Source organism: Sceloporus undulatus, chromosome 6, assembly GCF_019175285.1.
Source record: "Sceloporus undulatus isolate JIND9_A2432 ecotype Alabama chromosome 6, SceUnd_v1.1, whole genome shotgun sequence".
Classification (NCBI taxonomy): Eukaryota; Metazoa; Chordata; class Lepidosauria; order Squamata; family Phrynosomatidae; genus Sceloporus; species Sceloporus undulatus.
The window spans coordinates 116,970,391-116,996,482 of NC_056527.1; the positions used below are offsets into that span (position 1 = coordinate 116,970,391).

Below are 26,092 nucleotides of genomic sequence, written 5' to 3' on the forward strand. Positions count from 1 at the left end.
TGCCACCTAAGGGGCTCAGCAGAATGGTGCACTGACCCCTGAAGCACATTACCAGGGCGGTTTTGCAAAGGGTTGAAAGGGTTTTCTTTTGCTCCTTCGAGGGATGGCCAGCTTCCGCTCAGGATGTGGATCTCAACATGGAAGGCTAGGGGATCTTCCCATCCCCTCTGATTCTGTGATCCATAGAGGAGGTTTGCCAGGAGAAGCAGACAAGGCCACAGCTGTGCCAGGCAAGTATTTGAGATCTATTGCCATCTTGAGTCCCGATATTAGGGGATCGATTTAAAAATTCAGGGTGTCTCTCATTTGGTGCCCAGAAGATTCCTACCATCTTCAAATTCACTAAATTCTCTACTGTTTCCCTCCTGTTTTTGCTAGCTCCAGATGTGATAGTGGGGTGGAGAGGCTTATAAGCTCCTCTACCGCTCTGCAGATGGTAATTCTGGACATTCCCTGCTTCGGATGGCTCCCATTTCGGAAGGTGCTTTCTAGTCAAGCTCATGCTCCTACCACCTAGGCTTCTCTGCTACTAAGGAGGCCCCTTAAGCTGCATAATGAATCCATCGTCATCCTCTGTGGCATCGCAGCTGATATTTTGGGCTGTGATGATAGCAATACTGCCCAGGATGACCCCAGCCCCCATAATGTCAAAAGGCGAGACTGCCTCACGCAAGACGTAGTACTGGACAGCGAGGGTCACTACCACCTCAGAGTGCAACACGGCACACACCAGAGCCGGGTGAGCTTTTGTCACTGCGTAGCTGGCACACAAGAAGGAGACTAAGGCCAGGAAGCTGATTGCCACCACACAAGTCCATGTCAAGGGATCCAAAGGCATCACCGGATCTTGAAGGAGGAACATGACTGGAGAGCACACCAGGCTGCCCACCACACCAAACATGAAGGCCACTGTCACCAGTTTGGCTGGGAAATCCAGGGCTCGGAAGATGACCAGGCCCAACGCCAAGGCCATTCCTCCCAGGCAAGCCAAAGCGTAACCAAAGGTGTTGTAGAGCTGGGTGCTCTTGTCCAAGTTCAACAAATCCGGGACCACCATGATGATCAGTCCCAGAGTGCTGCCCACCAGCCCAAACCAGTCGTACCCTGTCAAGTGTCCATTCTTAATGCACAGGGCCAAAAAGACAGAGCAGATGGTGGAGGATCCTTTGCGGACTGTGGCGGCGTTTCCACTGGGTACCACCATGAAGGAGCTGTAGGCGCAGCCAATGGAGATGACGTTGATGGAGGCATGGAGCAAGCTGCGCAGGCGGGCCTCTGGGGGTGCAAAGCAAGGGGCCTTCTGGCAGCGGAGGTAGCAGGCAAAGAGCAGATGCAGGACACATCGGAAAAGGAGGATTTCCAGGGAAGGGATTCCTGACGCTTCATTGGCCATGCGAGTGAAGGGGGCCACAAAACCAGCCGGCACTCCGCCCCCCAAAAGAGCTACAAGCAGCCCCTTCATGCTTTCTGACAGGCGGTAGCGGTTCCAGGCCGGGCGGCGGGGAGGTGGAGGCGGGGAACAAGGCGGAGAGAAGCGTAACAAGTCCGCCACGGTCCAGGCCGGTCGGGTTGGAAGTGGGGGGTCAGACGCCATTGTGGGGCTTCTCTGAAGACAGGACTTGGATGTTCAGCACAAAAGAATTGCTGGCACTGAGAGAAATCAAGCGGCAACCTGTGGGAGAGGATGGAGGAGGAGGAGGCGAATCAAATTGCCAGAAAGTTAGCTGATAGCAAACAGCTGGGCAGGACATGACAACATTCAGGTCAACCTTTTGTCTCTTACTCTACCGTGGTCTTTGGCCAGTTGCCCTCTTAGTCCCAATTTCAAAGATTGGACATCACTTGAGGAGGCTTAATTTGTATCATTAGTCTAATGCAGTGGTACTCAAACTTTGATCCTCCAGACGTTTTGGACTTCAGTTCCCAGATTTCCTGACTCCTGGCCAAGCCAGCTGGAGCTTCTGGTAGCTGGAGTTCAAAACACCTGGAGGACCAAAGGTTGGGAACCACTGATCTGAAAGATCAAATATCTGACTCGTTAGCATGGATGTGACAGATATTGCATTGCATGATTGTCACTTGCTATTTGATGTTCTTTTGTTGCCTGTTTTATTGAATCATTTCCTGTATCGCTATGTATTTTATATGTATTATCCTATTATTTCTTAGATTGTAAGCCACAGGTAGGTTTACTCTTTTATTTTTATTGTTTTTATGTACAGCGCTGTGCAAATCTACAGCGCTATATAAATAATAATAATAATAATAGTATTTGACACATTGAATTGCCATTATTGTTACTGTTCAGAATCATAGGACTGGCAGAGAAACTGCCACAAAATGAGACCCCCACCCTCAGGTACCATTGATGGAAACACCAGAAACAGGGCCTTCTTGGTAGCTGCCCTAGGCTCTGGAACTCCCTTCCTAGAGAAGTTAGACTGGTCCCTTTAATTTCTTTTTCTGAGTGCTGAATTTTAAAAACAATAAAAATGTCACAAACTTGTCACACAATTTTATCACAAATTTATATTTTTATCAACTCAGATGTCATTCAGCTTTAATTTAGTCCGGACATTGATGTTCCAGTGCAATTTCTTTCAGTATTTTTGAATGGATTTTTGTGTTTCACATAAGTGAATTAAAGTGGAGTTGTGGTTGGACTAGGACTTGAGATGAGGGTTCGAATCCCACTCGACTATGGAAACCCAATGGAGGATCTTGAGCAAGCCATGCTCTCTCAGCCTCAGAGGAAAGTAATGGCAAACTTACTTTGAATAAATATCGCCAAGAAAACCCCACGATAGGGTTGCTTTACAATGGCCATAGGTTGGAAACTGCTGGAAGACACAGCAACAAATGTAACTTGTTACAAGCGATCTGCATTATTTTGCTTTCTCATCTCTTCTCATGCAGGTCCCTTTTTCTAAAATGGCAATAAATCCAACCCACTACAGCTAGACTGATAAACATTTACACTTGAATCTGCTCTGAACAAATTACGTTAATAGTGTTTTACAGCCTCTAACAAGATAGTGTCAGGTCTACTCTGAATAAATAAAATCAGCATTCTACACTGCCACAAGTTGAATCTAATGGACTGAATAAAGTAGATGTTTAGCATGGTGTGGAGGTCTGAGTATTGTAGTATACTCCAGGAGAACAGAATTCAAGTCTCCGCTCAGCTATGGAATCCCCACTTGGTGAGTCTGGGAAAAGCACACTCTCTCAGCCTCAGAGAAAAAGCAAGGGCAAACCTCTTCTGAATAAATCTGGCCAAGAAAGCGCTAGAAAAGGTAGCATGTTTTAGCAGTTCAAGTGTTGGAGCCCAGGGTTTGAATCTCCCCATAGTTGTGGAAACCCACTTATCCCTTGGGCAAGTTCCATTTTCTCTCGGCCTCAGAAGAAGGCCATGACAAGCCTTCTTTGAAGAAAACTTGCCTAGAATACAGTGGCCATAAGTCAGAGTCAAGCTGAAGGCATGTAACAACAGCAGCAACCCAAAGAACACAGTACCTGTTGGTTCTTTTTTGTTAATATTTTGTTCAAAGGAAGCAACAGAAGTAAACAGCAATACCAAGCCTCCCACAAACAGGAAGCCTGTTTCCTCTCGCTTGCTTCAAACTTCTCACACTGGCCATTGCCTGTACATTTTCAAGCCTATTCCTGCACCTTAAAGCCTAGACACTTGGGATGTAGGATTTTACAAAAACAGAAAGCAGGGATAGCCATTCAGATGGGATCGGACTGCAGCTCCCATCACTGGTAATGCTGCCTAGGGCTAATGGAAAGGGACCTTGTAGCATCTTGAGGTTAACTGAGCAAAAGAAGTTGTAGCATCAGCTTTCGTAGACTTTGGTCAACATCCTCAGATGCATGGAGTGAACTGGTGCCAAGCTTTGTTGCTATGTGCCTTCAAGTTGTTTCTGACTTGTGGCGACCCTATCACTGGGTTTTCTTGGCAAGATTTGTTCAGGGTACCTCCTTTGGACAAAGGGAACTGATTCCATTTCTGTAGCCATGGAAAGTCTAAAAGTCTGGCTCCAAATCTGGGATGCTCTCAGTTTATGGCATGGGAGCTGGCCAATCTTTGGCACCTTGATTCAGCATTTATGTTCATCTGCCAGTGTGGCATAGTGGTTCTGAGTGTTTGGCGTTGACTCTGGTGACCACCAGGGTTCGATTCCCAACACAGCCATGAAACTCGCTGGGTGATCTTGGGCAAGTTACAATCTCTCAGCCTCAAAGGATGGCAATGGCAAACCTCTTCTGAAGAAATTTACCAATAAAATCCCATTATAGGTTCCCCTTAGGTTCACCTTAGGGTCGCTATAAATTGGAAACAACTTGAAGGCAGTAACAACAATAACAGACTATTCCCTGTTCTCAACTACCTTGCTCAGTTCCTGCAGACCTAGGGCTGTGTCCTCTTTGACTGAGTCTATCCTTCCTTTCTTCCTACTACCTTCTATCTTTCTGAGCATTATTGTCTTTCCTAAGGAATCACCTTTTCTCATGGTGTGCACAAAATAGGACAGCCTCAATTTAGTAATCCTGGCTTCTAGGGAGAGTTCAGAGCGTTCAGATCTGATTTGTTTCAGGATCCATTTATCTGTCTTTTTAGCCATCTGTGGTATCCACAGAATTCTCCTCCAGCACCCATCTTTAGTGAGTGGATATTTTGAATTCAACTGGGGTGTTAATCAGGGATATAATGTGTGCCAGGAAGCCATTGTCTCTCTTCAACCCACTGTTGATGGATTGAATTTGTGGATCTATTCAAATCTAGATGTTTCTCTAATGGAGTTGCAGCAGAATCATCAGCGTGGTGAAGTGGTTTGAGTATTGGACTAGGACTCTGGACATCAGGGTTTGATTCCCTGCTCAAGCATCAAAACCCACTGCCTGGGTCACACACTCTTAGCCTCAGAGGATGGCAATTGCAATCCCCTCTGAAGAAACTTGCCAAGAAAACCCTACAATAGGGTCGCCTTTTGGTTGTCAGGAGTAAAAAACGACTTGGAGGCACCCAACAAAAACAACAACAGAACCACATCTGGAGGGCCATGTGTTTCCCACATTTTAGAAGGGCAGGGTTTTGAGCCTGATGAATTGTTCAGCCAAAACTAAATGCAGTGCATGGGCTAAGATCACACATTCTAGCCATCCATGCATGTGCCTTGCATCCTTCTGCCCCATTTTTCCTCCCTTCTTTTCCTTTGTCCTCTTCCTTTCCCTCTCCTCCACCCCTCTTTCTGATCCTCCTTACAGTTGAAGTGATTCCTAGTATTAGGGATTAGATGAAGAATGGCTTTTATTAAGTATCTAGCAATTATAACTTTTTTCAAATGTGCGTGCCAGTTTCTTAATCTCAACAATAGTTCTATTTCCATACTACAGATGGAAAATGGGATTAAAGAGGCGTAAGGGAAGGGAGAGGGGGGGAGAGAACTGATTTGCCGGAGGCCACTCAGTGCTGGATTTTCCTCCCTAGATTTCGGGTTCAACAGGGGTTCCCTGCCTTTCAGGGCACAATCCCACTGTTTGTTGATGTCAAGGCATCTGTGTTCTGGTTCTAGAAGGGAAGCAGAGTCAATGTGTTTGGATGAGAGATGCAAGGGAGGCCTAGGATAGCTGAGATCTTCTCTCTGGGATTTCTGGGAAGGAAGAAGAAGGGGCAGGAGGAGACAGAGGACAAAGGACTGAAGAAATACCCACCTCAGATCTTTGCTTGCCTGACACTCAGACCTCCACAGCCGCCATATAAAGCCCAGCACCTCAACAGCTGGGAGAAATTGTGATGTCATTCACCATCCCTATGTCTCTGTGACATCAGACCTCCAAGGTGTGGTCACTTCCTTGAGCCTCTTCAGGGATCTGGTACCCCAGACAGGAAGTACTCCCAGGGGTCTAGCTGCCCAGGATGATGCGTTTCCTCCCCATTGCTGCTGGTTTTTCTTTTCTTCTTTGTGTGGCTGAGAAAAATGTGGGGGGTGGTGGTGTAGAAAGCTCTAGAGTACTTCCAAAGCGTATTTTGACTGAAAACAAACAATGTGTTAAGGTATTAAAATATAGAAAATGAACGCCCTGGATAAAATATTATCACATCCTTCAAATAGTCAGTTTGGGAACCAGCGTGGCTAGACAATACAGTCAGCCCTTTCCAGCCAAGGATTCAACCATCTACAGATTGAAAATATTAAAGATATATATATTCCAAAAAGCAAACCTCAGCTTTTTTTTTTTTTTTTTTTTGGTGGGGTTTTCAGGTTATGTGGCTATATTCTGGAAGAGTTTATTCCTGATGTTTCACCAGCATCTTCAGAGAATGCACAAAACCCACAAAAAACTATGGATTCTCTGGCCACAGAAGCCTTCGACTTCACAAACCTTGATTTTTGCCATTTTATATAAGGGACACCAACCATTTTACTTCACCATTTTATATTATGGGAGTTGAGCATCCAAAGATTTTGGTGTCCACAAGGGGCCCTGGAACCAAACCCCAGCGGATATCGAGGACCCACTATACAAGTTTTCTTACACCTTACAAGGAAGGGGAAAGTTTGCCCTGGGGCCATAGCTGTCTTCTGAATATATCTGTATCTATCTACATGGGTGACCCTCCGTCTCTAAACTGCTCTTTTAGTAACCAGAAGAGAAAAGGCAAGGCCACTTCCCTTTCTTGGAAGATCTTAGAGTGCTTTCAAGAAAGAAAATGCAAATAATTTAATGCAGAATTAATGTGGATTCCAGGTGAGGTTTGGCCAAAGCAGACCTTTCTTCTAAGGTCTGATCAGCACTGCAGAAATAAAGCTCTTTGACAACGCTTTAAGTGCCAGGGCTCCGTGCATGGAATTCTGAATTTGTAGTTTTGTGGAGATCTGAACTTTGATGCCACAACAAACTATAAACTCGTGGCCGTTAAAATGCTGTCAATCTTGGCAAGATTTGTTCAGTGGTCTTGATGTTCCTTTGAGGCTGAGAGAGTGAGACTTATTCAAAGTCACCCAGTGGGTTTCCATGACTGAACAGGGATTTGAACCTTGTCTGCAGAGCCCTAGTCCAATATTCCAACCACTACACCATGCTGTCTGTCTGTATTTTCCCAATTTGTTGTTGTTGTTGTGTGCCTTCAAGTTGTTTCTGACTTACAGCAACTGAACCTATTATGGAGTTTTCTGGGGCAGAGAATGTGTGATTCACCCCATGGGGTGTGTTAGATGTTGTTGTTGTTGTTGTTGTGTGCCTTCAAGCCATTTCTGATTTAGTGTGATGGTATCACAAGGGTTTTTTTTGGCCAAGACTTGTTGGGGAGTGGGCTTGGTTGACCCTTCCTCCCTCTGAGGCTGAGAGAGTGTGACTCGCCCAAAGTCACTCAGTGAGTTTAATGCCTTATTAGATATTGTCCACCTTCAAGTCATTCCTGACTTAGGGCAACTCTATCTTGGGGTTTTCTTGCCAACATTTCTTCAGAAGGGGTTTGCCTTTGCCATCATCCTCTGAGGCTGAGAGAGTGTGATGTGCCCAAGGTCACCCACTGGGCTGCATAGCCAGTGACCCCAAGGTAAATTTATTATGGGATTTTCTTGGCAAGTTTCTTCAGAGGGGGGTTTCCCTTTGCCATTGTGATCCTTGGCTTGAGGAAGTCACACTCTCTCAGCCTCAGAGTGTGCCTTCCCCCAAGTCACCTAGGAACTTGCCTATCTTGCTGGAAACCAAACCTTGGTTTGATTTCAGGCAGATGATCTGGTGGAAGTCACACTCTCTCATCCTCAGAGTGTGACATCCCCAGATCCCCCTGACTATCCTGCCTGAAACCAAACCTTAACACTAAACCTATAAGTTGACCTCATGTCTAAGTCGAGGGCAAGTTGAGGGGCCCAAGTAATGGATTTTGCTATGACTTTGGGGCGCGCAGCAAAGGATCATTCTAAAGGATGAAGGCAAGCAAAACCATGTCAAAGAACTTGTGTCCAGGGGCTTGGTGCTTCCAGGACAGAGGAGACTCTGGCTTTTTTCCCCAGGGATGGTGCCTCCTTTTCAAGAAGGGTTCAGATCCAGGACTTCCCTTGGTCCCAGGAGAAGTCGAGGCAGCTTTTTGGGGTCAATATTTGGACCTAAATGCCTAGATGTATACAGTAACCTTCACTCCCCCCCTCCCAAGCCCAAACTCGCATCCTCTTCTTTCTGACACGCATCTCTCCCTGTCGTGGGAATGGGCCCCCTGCGTGTTTGGGAGCCCAACTCCCTGGTGGCCTTTGGGGGGGGGGGAAGAGAGGAGTGGGCCAGGTGGGCAGCCCTGCCCCTCTCCAGCCTGCTGGCATAACCCTAGGCAAGGCCAAAGGCCAAGGCGGGCTGTGTGTGTGTGTGTGTGTGTGGGGGGGGGGGGGAGGGGCGGGTGGGGCGGGGGGAGGGAGGGAGGGAGGGATGATGTCAGAGCGGGAGGCAGCCGGAGCGGCCAGAAGGCCAGCCGGAGCCGGAGCGGGCAGCAGGCAGCTGGGCTGAGCGGGGGCCCCTTGCAAGCCGGCTGCGAGCATGAATGGCAGGGCGGGCAGCCTCCATCTTGGGCTGGAGCCGGACCCTCCCCGACCAGACCCCCAGAGCCAGGTAAGCAAGGCCCGGGCTCCCCCTCCACCCCCAGGAGCCCTCCTTGGAGCCCCCCCCCCAACCTCTCCAAGGCAGCTTTTTGACGCTCCGGGTGCCCTCCTTGTTGCGCCCCATTTCCCCCCTCAGTCTCCCTCCAAAGCCCCCCAGGAGAAGAAATCCCCCCTGGACGCTTTGGGGGCGAAGGGAGGAAGGAAGGAAAAGAGGCAAGAAAAGGACCCCTTTTCTCCCCCTTCTCCAAGGGATCCCTTTTTACGCACGGCGAGCCCTCCTTCTTGCGCCCCATTTCCCCCTTCCTTCCCAGCCCCCCAAGGCTTCTATCTTCCTGGAGAGCCCTCCTTGGACACTTTGGGGGTCCCTCCCCCTCAAGAGTAATGAAAGGAAAAGGGCAAGAAAGCCAGCCCTGGAGGCGCCCCCTCTCCCTTTTTACGCATGGGGGGTCCTCCTTGCCCACTTTGCGGGCCCCTTTTTCTCCTCCCTCCAGAGCCCCCTTGGCTTTTCCTCTCCTGGGGAGCCCACCTTGGACACTTTGGCGGCCTGCCCCACAATGTTCATGCTCTGGGGGAGAGAAGGTAGGGAAAGGGGCAAGACAAGAGGGGTCCCCTTCGCTGTGCCAATTAAGGCGCATGGTTTGAGCCCCACCCCCCAGAGGACAGCCCCAAACTGAACCCACAGAGAAAAGAACAAGATGGGGTACCCCACTTCTGGAACCACAACAAGAGACCAAAATGGGTCTCCTCCAGAGAAGGAGGATACCAAGAGTGGGCTTGGGGAAGGGATCTAGAACTGGCTGGGGGGGTCTTCCAGCCCCCTCACAAAGAGGGACCCCCTGAAGCTGTTTTTGGTGATGCCCACAACCTCCTCCATTCCCTGCAGGGTTTTCCTCCCCACTTTCCAATGGGGGAATCGCCTCTGCTGGGAGCCAGGGCTGAGGAATCGCCTTTTGAAACAGGTCTGAAGATGCTCCCTGCCCTGTTTGAAAAGAGGACAGTGGGCCCTTGTTATCCGCCAGAGTTTGGTTCCAAATCCGGGGATTCTCAAGTTCCAGGAAATACAACGGCGTAGTAAAATAGTGTCCCTTATATAAAACAGCAAAGTCAAGGTTTGCTTGTTGCAATTTATATTTTCTATCCGTGGACGCTTGAATCCACAGATAAAAAAATCTGTGGATATGGAGAGCCAACTGTATGTGTGTGTGTCTATATCTACTTCTAATGTGTATGTACACTATCCATTTTTCCAAACCAGTACAGCTCTGATGACCTATCTTCTGCGTTTACTTTGCTTTTTATTTCTTTCTTTATGTCTCCCATGTATTTATGTAGGATAGTTGAGACAAGTCTTTTTTGTGGCCCCTGGAGGGGTCCCAGGGCAGGAAACAGCAAAGAGCTTGGAAGCGAGTCCAAGAAATGGGCCCCAAGCAAGTCACAGCCTCTTGGAGTTCCTCCTTGCCTAACAAATACTGTAGAAGGGATCCTTCACAACTGGGAGTTCTAGTCCAAGGAATGAGCATCAGTGGGTCACAGCTCTCTCCTTGCCCAGCAGATATAAGGGATCATGCAAATCTGGGAGTTGTCGTTGAAAAGCAGGACCTCCTGTGACATTCATCGGGTCGGGGGTTGCTCTGACTCTTGAGACCTTCTCAGCAGGAGGTTTGGAGGAGCTGGGCCTAGCTTCTTTAGGACCCAAGACTCTGGGACAGAAAACAGCCTGTGTTGGCAGAATGAGGCTTTCTTTTCACCTCTTGGGTCTGAATTATGTGAGGGCGATCCAAAACACCGTGGCCTTGAAGTGGGATTCTAGGAAGTAGAACTGTGCTGTGTTTTGTGGGGAGGATGGCAGTAGGTGGGGATCTTTAGATTTTGTGCTTTCAGGATGGGTTCTGGGATATGGAAGATCTAGAAGAGCGGGAATTCAGTTTATTGAGGATTCAATTTTATTAGATGTGGGCATAGTAGAGCCCTGGGGCACATGTGGCCCTCAACCCCTCCAACCTCCCCAGATTTCCCTTTTTTCTGTCCCATCAACCCAAAAGATGAGGAACCTCTCCTGGTAACTCTAGGAGAAGCAGTAGGTTGCAGCCCTACCTCCTTGGGCTGTGTGGTATCAAATTTATCCTCCCCCCCACTCTTTTTTTTAGGAAGTGGATGTCTAACCTCTGCCTGTTTTCAGAGGGTTTTTGGGGGGAGGGGTGCAATCTTTTTGGACCCTGGAGGCTGCCAAGAACAGAAGAAATCCCCCAAGGCCTAACAGAGTTTCTCACTGTTGGATTACAGGGTAAAACAACATGGTTGTACCATCGCAGATTAAAATGGTGCGGAGGGGACACGGCTGTCTATTTTTGGAATAGGCTTCTATGTGTAGGGAGGATTGGATATGTATGGTTAGGAAAGCAAGTGACAGTTCTTGAGCGTTTCTCTTTCTGTGCCAGTCTCATTCTGAATTGTCTGCATCTGGAGGATTAACATGGTAGGTCCTTGTGCGTTACTTTGCACAACACAATACGACCCTGGCACATCTCAGGAGTTTGTCTTCCACAGACACTACCCAGGACTCTCTGTGGCATCCAAATAAACACATTGAGCAATCCGTATTGCCAGTGTCCCCGTTTCTACATGCCCAACATCCTGCATCTTATATATGCATTCCTTTCAACTCCGAAGAACAGTACATATCCATTAGTGGCGCAGATCCTTTCCTTACAATAATTTTCTCCAACCTCTCATCTGCCTTGCATGTACATTGCTATCTAGCTCTGTCCTACCCTTCATCACAGTCTTAGGCAGTCCCATAAATAGCTCTTGCATTACTCTCCCCGCATAACACGATAAACAGATCCTTTTGTGTTAATTGGCAATTCTCTGTTGGCTCCCTGCATAAGCCTGCTGCACAACAACCCATACGTATGTGCCTCAAAGTTCCTCTGCTGTTTTTCTGATGTACCTTCCTGGCAGCTTTTTCCATTCTCTTCGCTGCATCCCACATCTGTCACGGGCACATGCGCATGAGAGGGGGGCACATGGGTGCAGACTTGCGGACTTGACGTGCCAAGCTCGTCTCCCTCGCAGGCAAAGTCCTCCGAGCCATGGTTTGTCAGAATCGAGCCTAAGACATCTTTGACACCTGAGGCAGAAAATCCCCATGGAAGTCTCACACAGTTGATGTCCGGCACAGACCAGTGGCAAGTTTTCCTGTGGAAGCCATGTTAAAATGAAAAGGGAGCTACGGAAGAGCACACGTATTTTGTCCCATGACAGGACAAGGCCATTTCGGCTGCTTGTTCCTCCTCAGCCAAACACCCACAATCCTCACACCTTCAACTGCTGCCGTGGCCTTCCAAGCCAGGCTTGTGGAACTATTTAAAAGTCTTAGCCACTGGCCTCAGACTTTAGCATTGAGGTCCACACGGGTGTTGAAACCAAATCTGGATACTCGGGAGCCATTTTTAAGTGAACTAGCTTTTCTTGCTTTTGTTCTCTTTCTAGCTTGGTCTTGGAGAATGATTATCCCCAGATCTCTCCATACCATCTTTTCCACCTCATCTCTGCATGTGCTGATCATGCTCGCACACTGTCTTTTTAGACACATCAGCGCAACACTTGGGATTCATCCTCATACGTATTTCATTTGTAATCTTCTGGCTGTTTCCCCCCCCTCCCCAGCCGTGCCTCGACCCACACAGGCCAAATTTCTTCATGCTTCCTGTGTTATCCTCTCCCCCCACCCTCCCTGACACACAGAGTGCATTTTGTAACCATACCGCCTTGTCTCAAGCACACCCACCAACTTATCTTGTGTATCACCCATATTTCCCTCTTGTTCACACCTTCACTCATGCCCCAGCAGTCCACGTTCTTCATAAGCGCATTTCGACCCCGACTTTTCTGCTTTCCTGTCTTTCTCGTCTCATACCCTTCAAATGCCCCTGAATCCTCACTCTTTCTTCTCTTTGCACCACCATGATTTTACACGTGCAAATGCATGCACAGATCTCGAGGTGGTCAAACGTCTACACCTCTTGGGGTTCTAGCTGAAGTAAGTGTGTATATGTGTGATGCAGATAAGACGGAAGAGTCTGCCTGTAGTAACAAGCCATTAATAGCAGCCACCTCTGTATTTGTGCAGGGAGAAAACGCAGCCGCAAGTAGATACAACAAATTGATTGTGTTGCGGAGAGGAGAGGCGTTTTGTGTGTGTAATGCTCTCTGCTATGCACATATTTAGAAAGAATGGTAGGCGTTGCATATGTAGTCGTATAATTTTATGTGGTCATCTGACAAGGCATTTGTGTTATCTTGTGCGGAGTCCTAGATGCGTGTTTGTATGTGTGTATGGATGGGGCTTTCTCAAAGGGTTAAGAACAGGGTTGTGCAAGAAATGAGGCCTAGTCAACAGCTTTGCCCTATGATGTGTAAGCAAAGTTGTAGAAGTAACAGATGGCTGCGTCTCTGACTCTTTTCCTGGAATATTTAAGGCTCTATGATATGCGCAGATATAATGTGGGAAGGTTTCCCATGTGGACTTGGGCACGCTTGAACTCATATTAATTAATTTTTGTATCTGCCTTTCTCCCAGGGCAGTTTACAACAAATGAAAACAATATACCACTAAAACCTGTCTGATGCAGTTAAAAAAAAATTAAATGAACAATTCTGTTAGAAACACATGTGTTAAAAAAGTTGCAGAGGACATTGAAACATCGTAAAAGGGACGCAGGCATAATATAACCCATGAAAAAAACCTTCGGCCGCAGGTAATTTGAGAGCCAAAGTTCTGGCTAAATGAAAATATCATTGCCAGATGATAGAAAGAACAGGGAGCCAACCCTTCACCAAACACCAAACTGTGATAGTAATGGAATGGAGGGAACACCTTTTCCAAAGAGTTTACAAACCAGGCAGCCTCATAGAGGGAGATACAAGTATATCTCCATTAATAAACAGGATGTGCTCCTGGACATGACTTCTTTGACAGAAAACAGGCAGAAATAACATAGAAAGAAAAGGGATAGCTTCCTTTGTTCTTATTGTGTGCCTTCAGGTCATTTCAGACTTACGGTGACCCTGACTTGAACCTATCACAGGGGTTTCGTAGCAGAATTTATTCAGAGGAGATTTGCCATTGCCTTCCTTTGAGGCTGAGAGAGTGCGACTTGCCCAGGGTCACCCAGTAGGTTTCATGGCGGAGCTGGGAATTGAACCCTGCTCTCTGGAACTGTAGCCCCAGTGCTGTGCTACATCACAAAAAAGAAGAAGAGTTGAATATGCTCCACAAAACTATTTATTGACAACTAACAAAAGCACATTTGAAATGAAGCAACCAGGAAAGCCTAAGGTTGCATCCACACTGCAGAAATAATCTAGGTTGACGCTACTTTAGCTGCCATGACTCAATGCTATGGAACTTGGGGAATGTTAGTGTTGTGAGACATTTAGCCTTTTCTAGCAAAAAGCTCTGCTGCCACAACAAACAACAATTCCCAGAATTCCATAGCATTGAGCCATAGCAGCTAAAGTCATGTCAAACCAGATTGCTTCTGCAGCGTGGATGCAGCCATAGTTATATCTATATTGTGTTTTAACTTATATTGCAAGTTACCTGTATTGGAAGGCAGGCAGGACTGACATTAAACAAATGAACAAATAATAAAACAAATAAAATTAACAGCAGCAACATCAATAAACGGAGCACTCCTAAATGCTTTACATGCAACATTGGGTGCTAATGTTTTCCGCAGAACTGTGAGGTAAGTCCCCATTATTCTTCCCCCACTCCGTTGCAGTGACTGGGGTGGGGAGCCGAGGTCGAGGGGGAATCGGCTGCCGAAAGGACTTAGCAAGTTTTATGGGAGACACGAGGTTTGAATTAAGGACTTGTTGAACGTTGTCCAGTCCCTTTGCTTCTGCCCTGAACCATCTCTCTTGTTGCTATGCTCTGTCTGTTTTATAATAGCATTTTTGAGCAGTGTCAGCAGGGGTGTAGCTAGGGGTGGAGTGGGGCAAAATGAGGACATTGTCCTCCCAAATCAGAATTTATGTCCCTCCCCCATGAAATTTTCCTTCGATCCCCACATTTCTAGCATTGCACTAATTTAAAAGTGGTTGTTGTTGTTGTTTTATACCTTCAAGTCGTTTCTGACTTATGGCAATACTAAGGCAACCCTATCACAATTCTTTCTCAGCAAGATTTGTTCAGGCCAGGGTTTGCCTCAGCCTTCCTGAGGGTGAGAGAGTGTGACTCACCCAAGGTCACCTAGTGGGTTTAGTGCATTAGATACGGTTGTTGTTATGTGCCTTCAAGTCATTTCAGACTTATGGCGACCCTAAGGCAAGCCTGTCATGGTGTTTTCTTTTCAAGATTTGCTCAGAGGGGGTTTGCCTTGGCCTTCCTCTGAGGCTGAGAGAGTGTGACTCAGCCTAGGTTACCTAGTGGCTTTAGTGCCTTCAAGTCATTTCTGACTTATGGCAACCCTAAAGCATCCTATCACAAATCTTTCTCTTAGATTTGTTCTTGGGGGTTTTCATGGAGTTTTCTTAGCAAGATTTGCTCAGAGGGGGTTTGCCTTGGCCGTCCTCTGAGGCTGAGAGAGTGCGATTTGCAACAGTGGAGTTTCTGTGGCTGATTCTGGGACTATCTCCAGAGTCGTAGTCCCAGTGCTCAAACCATTTCACCACCCTGGCTCTCTAAGCTATGATTTAGAAAATAAAACTTCCCTTTAGAAACGAGGCAGCCAAGCGACCCAGGGAATGCAAACACAGCAACAAGAAAAAAAGAGTTCTAGTTGTGAACGACTGTATTTCTCGATAGCGCTGGAAATTTTGGAGGGATGGGAAAGCCTTCATTTTGAGTCTACTCTGCAGCTGCACCCCTAAATAGCTGCAAACCTAGAGCACAGAATTTGGGGTTCTTCCAACCAAATTATTTTACTTTGGTACTCAAGACTGGGATCCACATCCCCAAATGTTGCACAGGGTTTCAGGCCCAGTTTCTGTGTGCGTCTCCATTTCTTTCTTTAGATGCTGTGACGTGTGTGTGTGTGTGTGTAGAAATAAGCTCCCAGCATGGGGTCAGTGTTGCCTGTAGGAGCACATGTCCAGAAAAGAGGCCTGCGAGAGTCCACTGACATAGCTCTTGTGGCCGGCCAGCAGCCATCTTGCTCCAATGCCAAGCTCGGCTTCGGGCATTTCCAGGGGATGGTCAGCATGGGCAGGAGGCTTCGTTGTGTTTTCCCTGGAGGCCTTCCAGCCGTTCTGACCCTCCATTGTTGCATTGGCTTCTCTCTCTCTTCTCTCTCTAATTTCCCCCCTTCCTCTCTGGATTTAGCCCTGCCTTTCTTTCCTCCTCAGCTAGGATGCTTTTTTCCTTTTTCTTTTTTTCGCTGCTGACAAGAATGAGCTGCCGTGCATGGAAAAGGTCATCCTTCCATGGAAAGTCTCCCAGCTGAACATCAAAACAGGACTTTGCGCAGAAATAGAAGGCCCTGGAACCTTCCGCGAGGGTTGCTCAGCACTCAAACCTTTGCACTATAATGCCAAATTCCCCCTAAGACTGGATAGAATGAGGACCAAATCTAGGTAAAGACACTTCCTTGCATGCTTTTCAGTTGCTTTTGGTGTAGCAGTTTGAGGGTTGGACTATGACTCTGAGAACCAGGGTTCAAATCCATGAAATCTACTAGGTGACTTTGGGCAAGTCACACTCTCTCAGCCTCAGGATGGCAATGGCAAACCCATTCTGAGGAAACCTGCCAAGAAAACCCTATGATAGGGTTGCCTTAGGGTCGCCATAAGTTGGAAATTACTTGAAGGCACACAACAACAACTTGCTTTTCAGTTGCTTTCAAGATCACACCTATATTGCTCCCGAACACAGTGCTAGGAACTAGTGTTTCCAGACTGAAAGCCAGAGAGGGCTCTTCTACCTTTAATAGTTGTGCACAAGAGGGAAATTTAGCAGGGCTTGCTTATGGCCTGGTTGCAGTGGTGACACTAGGAGGGTGCAGGGGATGCGGATCCCACTGGGTGACACCATCAGAGGGGCTGACACCAGGTAGCAGCAAAGCATCCCAAGGCTTGAAAAGAAAGGAGGGACTGAGTATAGGGGTGAAGCTGTGGACCTTTCTCTCTGCTCCCCCCTCCTGCATCTTCCCCTCTTGATAAGTTTGGCTCCCTTCTGCCATTGTCCTCAGGAGGGCAGGGGAGGCTGTTTGCTTTGCCTGCCTTTTTCTTCAAGGATGGAGATCTTTTGCAATTAAACAAACTGTCCTTTGCTGCCTCAGTTGCAAGGGGGAATGGCGATAGGATGCTGGGCTCCCTGAGACCCTCCTCCCCATCTGCACCCCCATCCCAGGAGGTCTGTGGAGTGACACTATGAGTTACCCGCACAGGGTGATACCAAGCCTAGTGACACCAACAACTCCTGCTGAAATTCTTTCTTCTATGCAGTTATTAAAAGAACAGGCGCTCTCTCCAGTTTTCTCTCTGAGGACTTGCCTTGGTTTGAAACTGGATGTAGTTCCAGGACTCCTCAAGAGTGCTTTCATTGGCAAACACTGCTACTTATTACAGTACTCCCTCCATATCCATGGATTCTTTATCCACGGATTCAGCTATCCACTGCTTGAAAATATTCCAAAAGTATATAAATCCCCAAAAGCAAACCTTGATTTTGCTATTTTATGTAAGGGACACCATTTTACTAGGCCACTGTATATAAGGAGCCTTGAGCATCTACGGATTTTCGTATCCACACGGGGTCTTGGAAACAAACCCCAGCAGATACTGAGGGCTCACTATATAAAATGGAAAAATCAAGGTTTGCTTTTTATTTTATCTTGGGGGGGGGGAATATTTTAAAGCCGTGGATGGTTGAATCCGTGGATGCAGACTCAGTTGATATGGAGAGCCAACTGTACTGAGCCAGGTCTTCCATTCCTCTAGCTTCCTATCAATGTTAGTATTATTATCATCCCATCTTTTCCCCCAAAATTGGAACTCAAGACAGTTCACAGTTTAAAACAAGAATATAGCTAATAACATACAAAACGTGAACAATAAAATGGAATTGTACTACCCACACTATTAAAGCATTTTAAACGTACACTTGAAAAGAGAAAAAGCAATTAAAAAGAGAAAAAGCAATTCCAGACAGTTCAATTTAAAACAATACGGCATGCTCATAAAAACTCAGTCCTTAACAACCTTCTGTCTTAAAAGCCTCCAGCTCTGACTGTCAGCTGGGCTTCCCCAGGGAATCTCTCCTAGCCTTCTTACCTGGAGGTCCCTGGGATTCTTTCCTGGTGGTTTCCCATCCAAATAGTAGCCATGACTGATCCTGCTCAGTTTGCAAAATCAACTCAGTTGTAGTGCAAATGATTCCGCATTAACCACATTAACTGGTTGGATCCTGTGGAAACTTGGGATTTGTAGTTTGTTATGCCTTGTTGTGTGCCTTCTAGTCATTTCCAGCATAGAAAGTGAACCTGTTGTGGGGTTTTCTTGGCAAGATTCATTCAGAGGGAGTTTTTGTAATTGCCTTCCCCTGAGGCTGAGAGAGCATGACTTGCCCAAGGTCACCAGGTTGGTTTTCCATGACCAAATGCAATGTGAAGGACATAAACATACAATTATTTGTTTGTTTGTTTGTTTGTTTCCCATCTTCCTCCCAGTACAGGGACTCAAGGCAGCTTACAAATTGAAAACAGTCCAAGTTAAAACATTATAAAATATGCAAAATACAAGTTTAAAAAAACAATTAAACAATTCCAACACTTAAAAACATTACATTATATATAGCAAGAACTGTGTTCCTCTCTCAAGTCTCCATCAGGGTAAGAAACAGATGCACTTATACTTAGCCATCAGGAGCAGCTTAGGAATCCACCTTCCATTGTTCCTTTTAATGATTTTAGTGAAACTTTGGCTGCCTCCAAAACACCTCCTCTTGTATTGTAATTTGCCTTTAAAAAACAAATAACAAAAAGTGCATTATTATTTGACTGTATATTCGAGAGAGCCAGCATGGTGTAGTGGTTTAAGCATCAAACTACAACTCTGGGGATCAAGGTTCGAATCTCTGCTCAGCCATGGAAACCGGCTGGGTGGCCTTGGGCAAGTCACACTCTCTCAGCTTTCAAAGAAAGACAAAAGGCAAACTCTCTGGACAAATTTTGCCCAGAAAACCCTGTGGTAGGTTTTCTTTAAAGTCGCTATAAGTCAGGAACATTTGAAGGCACACAACAACAACAATAGCATAATTGTTCCAAGAAGTTTGGCACTTTGTGGGTTGTAGTTTTTTCCCCCTGTAGTCCATTTTTCAGGGAACAGTGGAAGTTTGGCACAAGAAGGCCCAGTCTCCTGTTTCACTCTGAACACGAATAGGACCAAGCAGCATTGAGCCATGGCAGTTAAAGTGGTGTTCAACTGCTTTATTTCTGCAGTGCAGATTAGACCATAGAAAGGGAGGCCTGCTTTGGTCAGACTCAAACCTCACCTGGAATTGGGTGTCCATTTCTGAGCATCATAGTTAAGGAGGAGATTATTGGCAAACTGAAGCGTGACCAGAGGAGGGTAACCAAAATGGTGAAAGGTCTGGAAACTACCAAGCCGGGTGAGGAGCAGCTTAGAGAGCTGAGCATGTTTAGCCTGGAGAAAAGGGGTGACATGATATCCATGTTTAAATATTCAAAAGGATGTCATCTTGAGAATGGAGCAAGCTTGTTTTGTGCTGCTCCAGAAAATAGGACACAATGAAGCAATAGATACAAACTACAGGAAAAGAGATTCCACTTCAACTTTAGGAATAACTTCTTTACAGTTCAGCTCTGGAGTGGACTGCCATGGAGGGCAGTGACGCGCCATCTTTCGAGGCTTTTCAGCAGAGGTTGGATGGGCATCTTTCTGGCTTGCTTTATAGTTGTGTTGCACGGCAAACAGGGTTGCACAAGAAGGCCCAACTCTTAGGATTTTGTGTGTCCAGGAGCACCCTTTTCCAACCCTCCTGCTTGAAAGAATGATCTCATGCTCCAGATTTTGCACACCTGGAGATGCTTATACAAAGCCCAGAGTTCTGTGTTGGGTTGCAATGTGCGATTGGCTGTGAAGGTGTGTTTATGAACAAACTGTGCCTTCTGCCTGGGTTTTACAAAAGGAGTGCCCATGCACCGAGCGAGCGTGGTGAGTGTGTTTATTTCAGTGTGCTTTTTTTAGTCGCCGGAGAAGGCAGCGGGAAAGGGGGATGGGGTGAAGGTAGTGGTGTGTCATCATAGGCAACTTGTCCAATCCTCCTTCAGATCTCTTCCGTGCCTTTGATTCCTGCCATAGTTATTGGCCCCGGATGCATTGAGTCCCAGAATGGGCATGCCTCCTTTTTAAAGCAACAGTGGTCTAATAAAATCCTGTTAGTCTCTAATACAGGGGGATTCCAAAAGAAGGGTGCAAACCCAAATAAGATCAGCTTTACTCTGGAACCATTTGAACCAGACGGTACTGGTACTAGCCTTTCCTTCCCTTTCCTAGGCTCCAAGTTCAAGATCTTGTGCCTCTTCAGCAACAACGGGTGTCAAATATGGTTGCTGTGGCATGCCCTCCTATTAAGTGATTTCCTTTGCTGTTTAGTCATTAGGGTTTGTTTAAAAAAAAAAAAGAGGAGGAAAAGAGGTCAAGTATTTTGATGTTTCTACAGTGACATTCAGTGTCTGGTTTCCTTTTTTTGTGTGTTTTCTGTTTTGGTTAATTATTTGTGAGCACTTGGCTACTTCCTTTGGCTTCAAAGCAATTTTCTTGTGTGGCTTAAAAGGGGAAAAAAGAATAATTCATTGGGGTTATTTATTAGCTTCACGATGACATCACCTGACTCTTTTTTGCAAGCGCTCAGAAGTTGAGTCAACCCATTCCTAACCCATGTCCCCCCCCCCCAGTGCCATCTAGTTGCAACTGAGTCATCCTCCTGACGTGTCGCATCTGTTGTCGTTCTCTTGTGCACCCAAAGGAGTCTCAATGTGCGCTTTTTAAATCCAGATTGAGGTACCACAACACGCCAAAACTGCAGACCCTCCAACATTTCACAGGTGAAAAGTGGGACACGTGTAGCCAAGGAGCATCAGAGTGCGGTCAGGATGGCAAATGCTATTAATGAGGAAGAACACACAAGCTTGGGGAGGCTGCAGCAGTTTATGTTTGCCTGAACCTACTGGGAAGGGCATAAGTCTCCCCCATGCTCTCCCATCCCATCCCATTAAGTGGACTGAGTGCAGACTACTTCAGTTTGTTTGAATTCAGTTTGCCGTTGTGTACCTTCTAGTCATTTTCATGATGCTAAGGCAAATCTATCATGGGGTTTTCTTGGTAAGATTTCCTCAGAGGAGATTTGCCATTGCATATTTAGTCTTCAGCAAATGAAATAAGCCGAGGACAAATGGGAAGAGTGGGGGGGGGAGGGAGAAACTGGGACATTTTAAAAACAACTGAAAAAGTGGAAAGGCAGAGGATTAATTGGGACCATCCCTGCAAAACTGGGATATTTGGAGGGTGTGAAACTACCCCAGATGCCACCATGGAGGCACACATCTCCTCATGGCTCTGAATTTTTCACTCCTATTCAGGAACGTATCAAGTTCTATCCAAGACGTCAGCCCCTTTCCTTTCAGAGCTTGGAAAAGTAACTTTTCAGCACAACAAATTTTTTAAGAGTCCTTGTCCAAAGAAAGAGTAACTTTCCCAAGCTCTGGTTGCTGTCAGCTGCATGTAAATAAGCTGCCAACAGCTTATTTTTATGGTCTGGTTATATCCGGATCTACTGATGTACTTAACACAATTGCATTCTGATTTCCGGTGAGAAACACAGAAGCGAATTCTGTCGGATTTGGCCTGACACGCTTCATTACATTTCTCCGCTTGGGCCTGAAAGACCCCCCTCCTTCAAAACACTGGCCTGCATGTGACAACTTATTTTATTTCTTGTCGGCATTGTTCATCCCAGAATGGTGTCATGAGTACCGCAAAGGAGAACATAGAGACCGCATTTTGTCATGCTGGCGACGGTTCTGCATTGAGACTGTTCCTGTCTGCCTGACCCACATCCCTAAACTGCATTCGACAATTCCTTCGCTACAGTCGTATGGTTCTCGTCTTCCTCGTTGCTATTTTCCTGTTGCGAGTGGGTATTTATCACAAGCCGGTCCCTGAGACTGCTGTGCAAAACAAATCTCCAAGCGTGACAGATCAAGTCCCCGTCTTGAGTTACCCCAAGCGGTAATAGGGACACTCGTGCGAAAGCAGCTCTGGTTTCTGATTTGCACATGGACAACCCATCTCGGCCACAATGATCCTTGTGACCTGATCCATTATGCGGGAGACTTCTGCTGCCGGATGGAAGAGGCAGTGACTCTTGGAGGCTGCGGCCTCTTTTTTAGTTGGCAGCTAAAAAGCCTCCCCCCTTTTCGCCTTCTGCCTTGCTGCATTTTTCGAGTGCTAAGCTCTGGGAGGTGGATGCTGCTAACGCAACACAGGCGGCTCTGCTGAGATCACAGGCTCTCCGGAAATGGAAGGGGATCAGGTTTGCTGTGCACTCCAAGCCCAGAAGAGGCTCAACGCTCTCGGTGGTTTGGGGGAGATGGTCGAAACATGGTGGGGGCTGTAGTCCCTGTTAAGTCTTCTAGGGAAAGCAGGGTAGGCAACCATCCCAGAAGCTGACATCTGAGTTTTCCGACAGTGGTGGCAGAGATGCATTTGGAGGGTGGGAGCCAGGACTGAAGATCTTGCAGTATAGGGGAATGACGTCTGTTACTTAGCAGAATCGGACTCAGGCTTTCGGGAGTTTGGGTTTCATAGTTGTGCCTGGTGAGCGACAGGATTTGAACCCAAGATGCACTGCTGAATTTTTGGGGTATGCAAGCAGAGAAGGTTTTTGAAGCCCAAAGCCCGTGATAAAATCCACGAGTTCTGTACACAGCACAGCCCACTCCAGAATTCCTGTGGGTATTTATTTTCCTCTTAAAATGGTAAGAACGCTTAGGAAGCTTAAGAGAGTTTGGATGAGTGGGATGAAATTTTTCAAGGCGAATGGCTGTGCAGTCTTCAGGAAAATGCTGCCAGAAGTTAGGGAACCAGGTCTATAAAAATAGAAACGCTGGTCTGGTGATACTTTTAAAATTATTATTTCTCAGCAGCCTAGATTTATTAATTTTTTCTTTCAGGAGGTGGATATAAGAGCAGTGGTTGTTGTTCTTTTCCTGACTCTTCGCTCCCAAATCTCCAGTTTATTAGCAAGGAGCACCTTGCGATTTTTCGTTTCTGTAGCAAACCAAATCTATCTAAAGTTGGATATTTTTAGTAAAAGGCATCATAATTTTATTTTTATTGTGTGAGCGTGGATAGGGTTGATGCTTCATGACTTCTGTGGGCGCAGCTTTTTTTCTCAAAATGGCAGTTCGGCAGAACATTTTCAGGGACAGATGTTGAAGGCATTTCCCCCCTCCTCTGCTTATATTAGCCTTCTTTTTGCCAAAACCAAAAAAACCAAAAGTGCAGTGGGAATTGCTTTTGTTCTTATTACTAGCCCGGCCTCATGTAAGCATTCAATGCGACTGGGACTGAACGTAAAAGATATGTCCCAGTCAATGCATATTTGACCGATGGAAAACACTGGGTCCCAATCTTCTGAAATATTTTTCTCCTTTCATGGATGTAGTCCATTGCCTGGAAACTGGACGTAGGCTATTTATTTGAATTCCTGGGGAATCTTTGCGTTTTAATTTTATTTATATTGCAAAGCACGTTCCTAGTTCTCATGAGTGAAGGATGAAATTTGAATCCAGATTTGCGGATTATGCTGGATGCATGTTCTGCCTCTCCCGTGAGGTTGGTGAGTCTATTCCTATATTCTTAATATCGCAGGCTCTTATTTCCTGCATAACCTGTCTCTGACTTGCCATGTGACCCTTTATTTTGTCTTCCGTAAAATCCCAAATTTCAGCCCGCTGTAAGAGCAAAAAGATCCACAGTGCATTGTTTTGGGGAAAGAAGATGAATTCTCTAGATGCAAAACGAAGGTGGAAAGGATGTGGGTGGGATTAATAATGAACACAGATAATTTCGGGTAATGGTTTCCTTCTCCAGAGATCGTGCCACCGACAGCATTTTAGCGCTTCAGCCATTTGTTTGCTTTGCCATTTCAGTGATTAAGTTTTGGCGCTGGACGTCATGCTAACGGTTGAGTTTGGGGGCCAAATGGTCATGTGGCAGATGCAACTTTTTAAAAAGTCAGTGTTAATTCCTGCCTCTTGTTTTTCTTTCCTACCCCAGAGGTTCCTGCTCCGGCAAATTTGGAGGCAGCGACTTGAAGAAGAGCAGCGCAGATCCCCGGTAGATGTGGTCAGCGTGTCCCGGTAAGGCAACCTCCATCTTCCTCGCCTTCCTCCCGACTCCTGAGCTATTGCCAGCCATGGGGGGCCTCTTGGGTAGGTCTGGCCATTCTTGTTTGGGTCTCTATGGAAATGCCGCCTGCTTCCAGACCCACCAGTTTATCCTGTTCCGGTCTCCATAGCAACGGTGGCTGTATCTAGGCCAGATGCTACTCCCTTACTTGGGTCTCTACGGCAACCGGGACTGGATCTAGGCCAGACCTCTACAGCTGGATGTGGTTCCCATAGCAACCCCCCATAGGATTGCTTGCACCTCTCTAGGCTTGCACTTCTCTACGGTAGCGCAGGCTCAGCCTAGATCTTTTCACACTTGGCGCCTCTGTCCTTTGGCTTGTTGTCGCAGTTTGTCACATTGCAAAAACTTGCCCCTGAGGATGTACAGCCAGTCCTCCGTATCCATGGATTCTTTATCCACGGATTCAAGCATCCACGACTTTAAAATATTAAAAAAATGTGAATTTCAAAAAGCTTCATTGTCGTCATCATCATATTTATTTGTATCCCGCGCTTTCCCTAGAAATGGGACTCAGAGCGGCTTGCATCATTAAAAGAACAGTACAATTAAAAACATAGGAAATTGGTACATTAAAATGGAATTGAATTATTACAGTATTAAAATAGATAGATTATTAAAAGAATAAAATATAGTTTAAAAAGATAAAACTGTACAATTAATAATAATAATAATAATAATAATAATAATAATTTTTTTTATTTGTATTTTCCCACCTCTCCCGATGGATCGAAGTGGGATTACAACCATAAAATCACGCCACAATAACAATAATATCCAAGATGCAAGGGACACCATTTCACTATGCCCTTGTATTTAGTGGGACTTGAGCATCCATGGATTCTGTTATCCAGGGGGGGTCCTGGAACCAAACCCTAATGGATACCAAGCGCCCACTGTATTGTAAAATAGTCTTAGGTTTAATCTGTGAAGAGCTGGCATGGCGTAGTGGTTTGAGTGTTGAATATGACTCTGGAAACCAGGGTTCGATTCCCAGTTTGGCCATGAAACCCATTGGGTGATCTTGGGCAAGAAGTCACACTCTCTCAGCCTCAGGGGAAGTCAATGGCAACCCTCTGAACCAATCTTGCCAAGAAAGCCTCATTATAGCTTTGGCTTAGGCTAGCCATAAATCTCCAAAAGAGCTCAAAAACAACAACTAATCTGCTCTGCAGAAATAATGCAGTTTGACACCATTTCAACTGCCGCGGGGCTTAGTGCTGTGGATTCCTGGGACTTGTAGTTTTTTGAGAATTCTGCTTTCTCTGTCAGAGAGCTTTGGTGCCGCAACAAACTACAAATCCCAGGATTCCATAGGCTGGAGCTGTGGCATTTAAAGTGTTGTCAAGCCACATTATTTATGCAGTGCAGATGAGATCTTTCTCCCCCTCTTGAAGATGAAATAAAATGCTTAAACTCCAAAGACATCTTATACTAAAGTATAAAATTTAAAGTATACAAGTGTACAAAGCGTACATTTCTCAAGATCTCCTGGCTGAGGCCTATCTACTCTGGGATCCATATCACGTCACCATGGCAACAGCAACAGGCCTCTTTCTTTCTTTCTTTCTTGCTTGCTTTCTTGCTTCCTTCCTTCCTGCTATTCCACTTCTTATAACCCTCCTGTATCTATAGTGGCTGAACTGAGGCTGCTTCTTTGCTGAACTTCAGGGCAATAACAGCGCTTTTTATTATAATGCTGATTTTCTGGGCCTGCAGATTGCCATAGCAACCCTTAGGCCTGTTGTTACAGGTTGGGTTTCCCTGATCCAAAATGCTGGGGAAGAGAAGTGTTTGGGATTGTTTCAGATTTTGGAATACTGGCATATATTCCCTTATATACATAATGAGGTAACTTGGAGCCGGAACACAAGTCTCAACATGAAATTCATTATTGTTTTGTATACAGGTGTATACGAAACAAAATTCGAATTTCATGTTTAGACTTGGGTCCCATCTCCAAGTGATCTTATTATGTATATGCAGATATTCCATAATCTGAATCCCAAACACTTCTAGTCCCAAGCATTTTGGATACATTTATTTTATTT

General features: G+C 46.1%; 2 protein-coding genes across 8 annotated transcripts in view; one reads left to right on the forward strand and one right to left on the reverse strand.

The window, feature by feature from the left end:
* ZBTB4 (zinc finger and BTB domain containing 4) overlaps positions 1-26,092 on the forward strand; it is a 49,438-nt gene that overhangs the window by 13,524 nt on the left and 9,822 nt on the right. For 4 of the 7 annotated variants that reach the window (XM_042471240.1, XM_042471238.1, XM_042471236.1 and 1 more), the window contains one exon: positions 23,910-23,992. The gene's annotated coding sequence lies outside the window, so the exon portion shown is untranslated. Of the gene's footprint in view, positions 1-8,457; positions 8,611-19,295; positions 22,275-22,303; positions 22,607-23,909; positions 23,993-26,092 lie in introns of those variants that run through there. The other 3 variants (XM_042471234.1, XM_042471237.1, XM_042471239.1) reach the window with 3 other exon arrangements.
* LOC121932556 (solute carrier family 35 member G3-like) lies at positions 7-5,829 on the reverse strand. Its single transcript, XM_042471252.1, has 2 exons — positions 5,719-5,829; positions 7-1,672 (listed from the first exon to the last, which is right to left on the reverse strand). Exon 2 carries the CDS (start codon positions 1,592-1,594, stop codon positions 530-532), a length of 1,065 nt encoding a protein of 354 aa, XP_042327186.1. The 5' UTR covers positions 1,595-1,672; positions 5,719-5,829; the 3' UTR covers positions 7-529.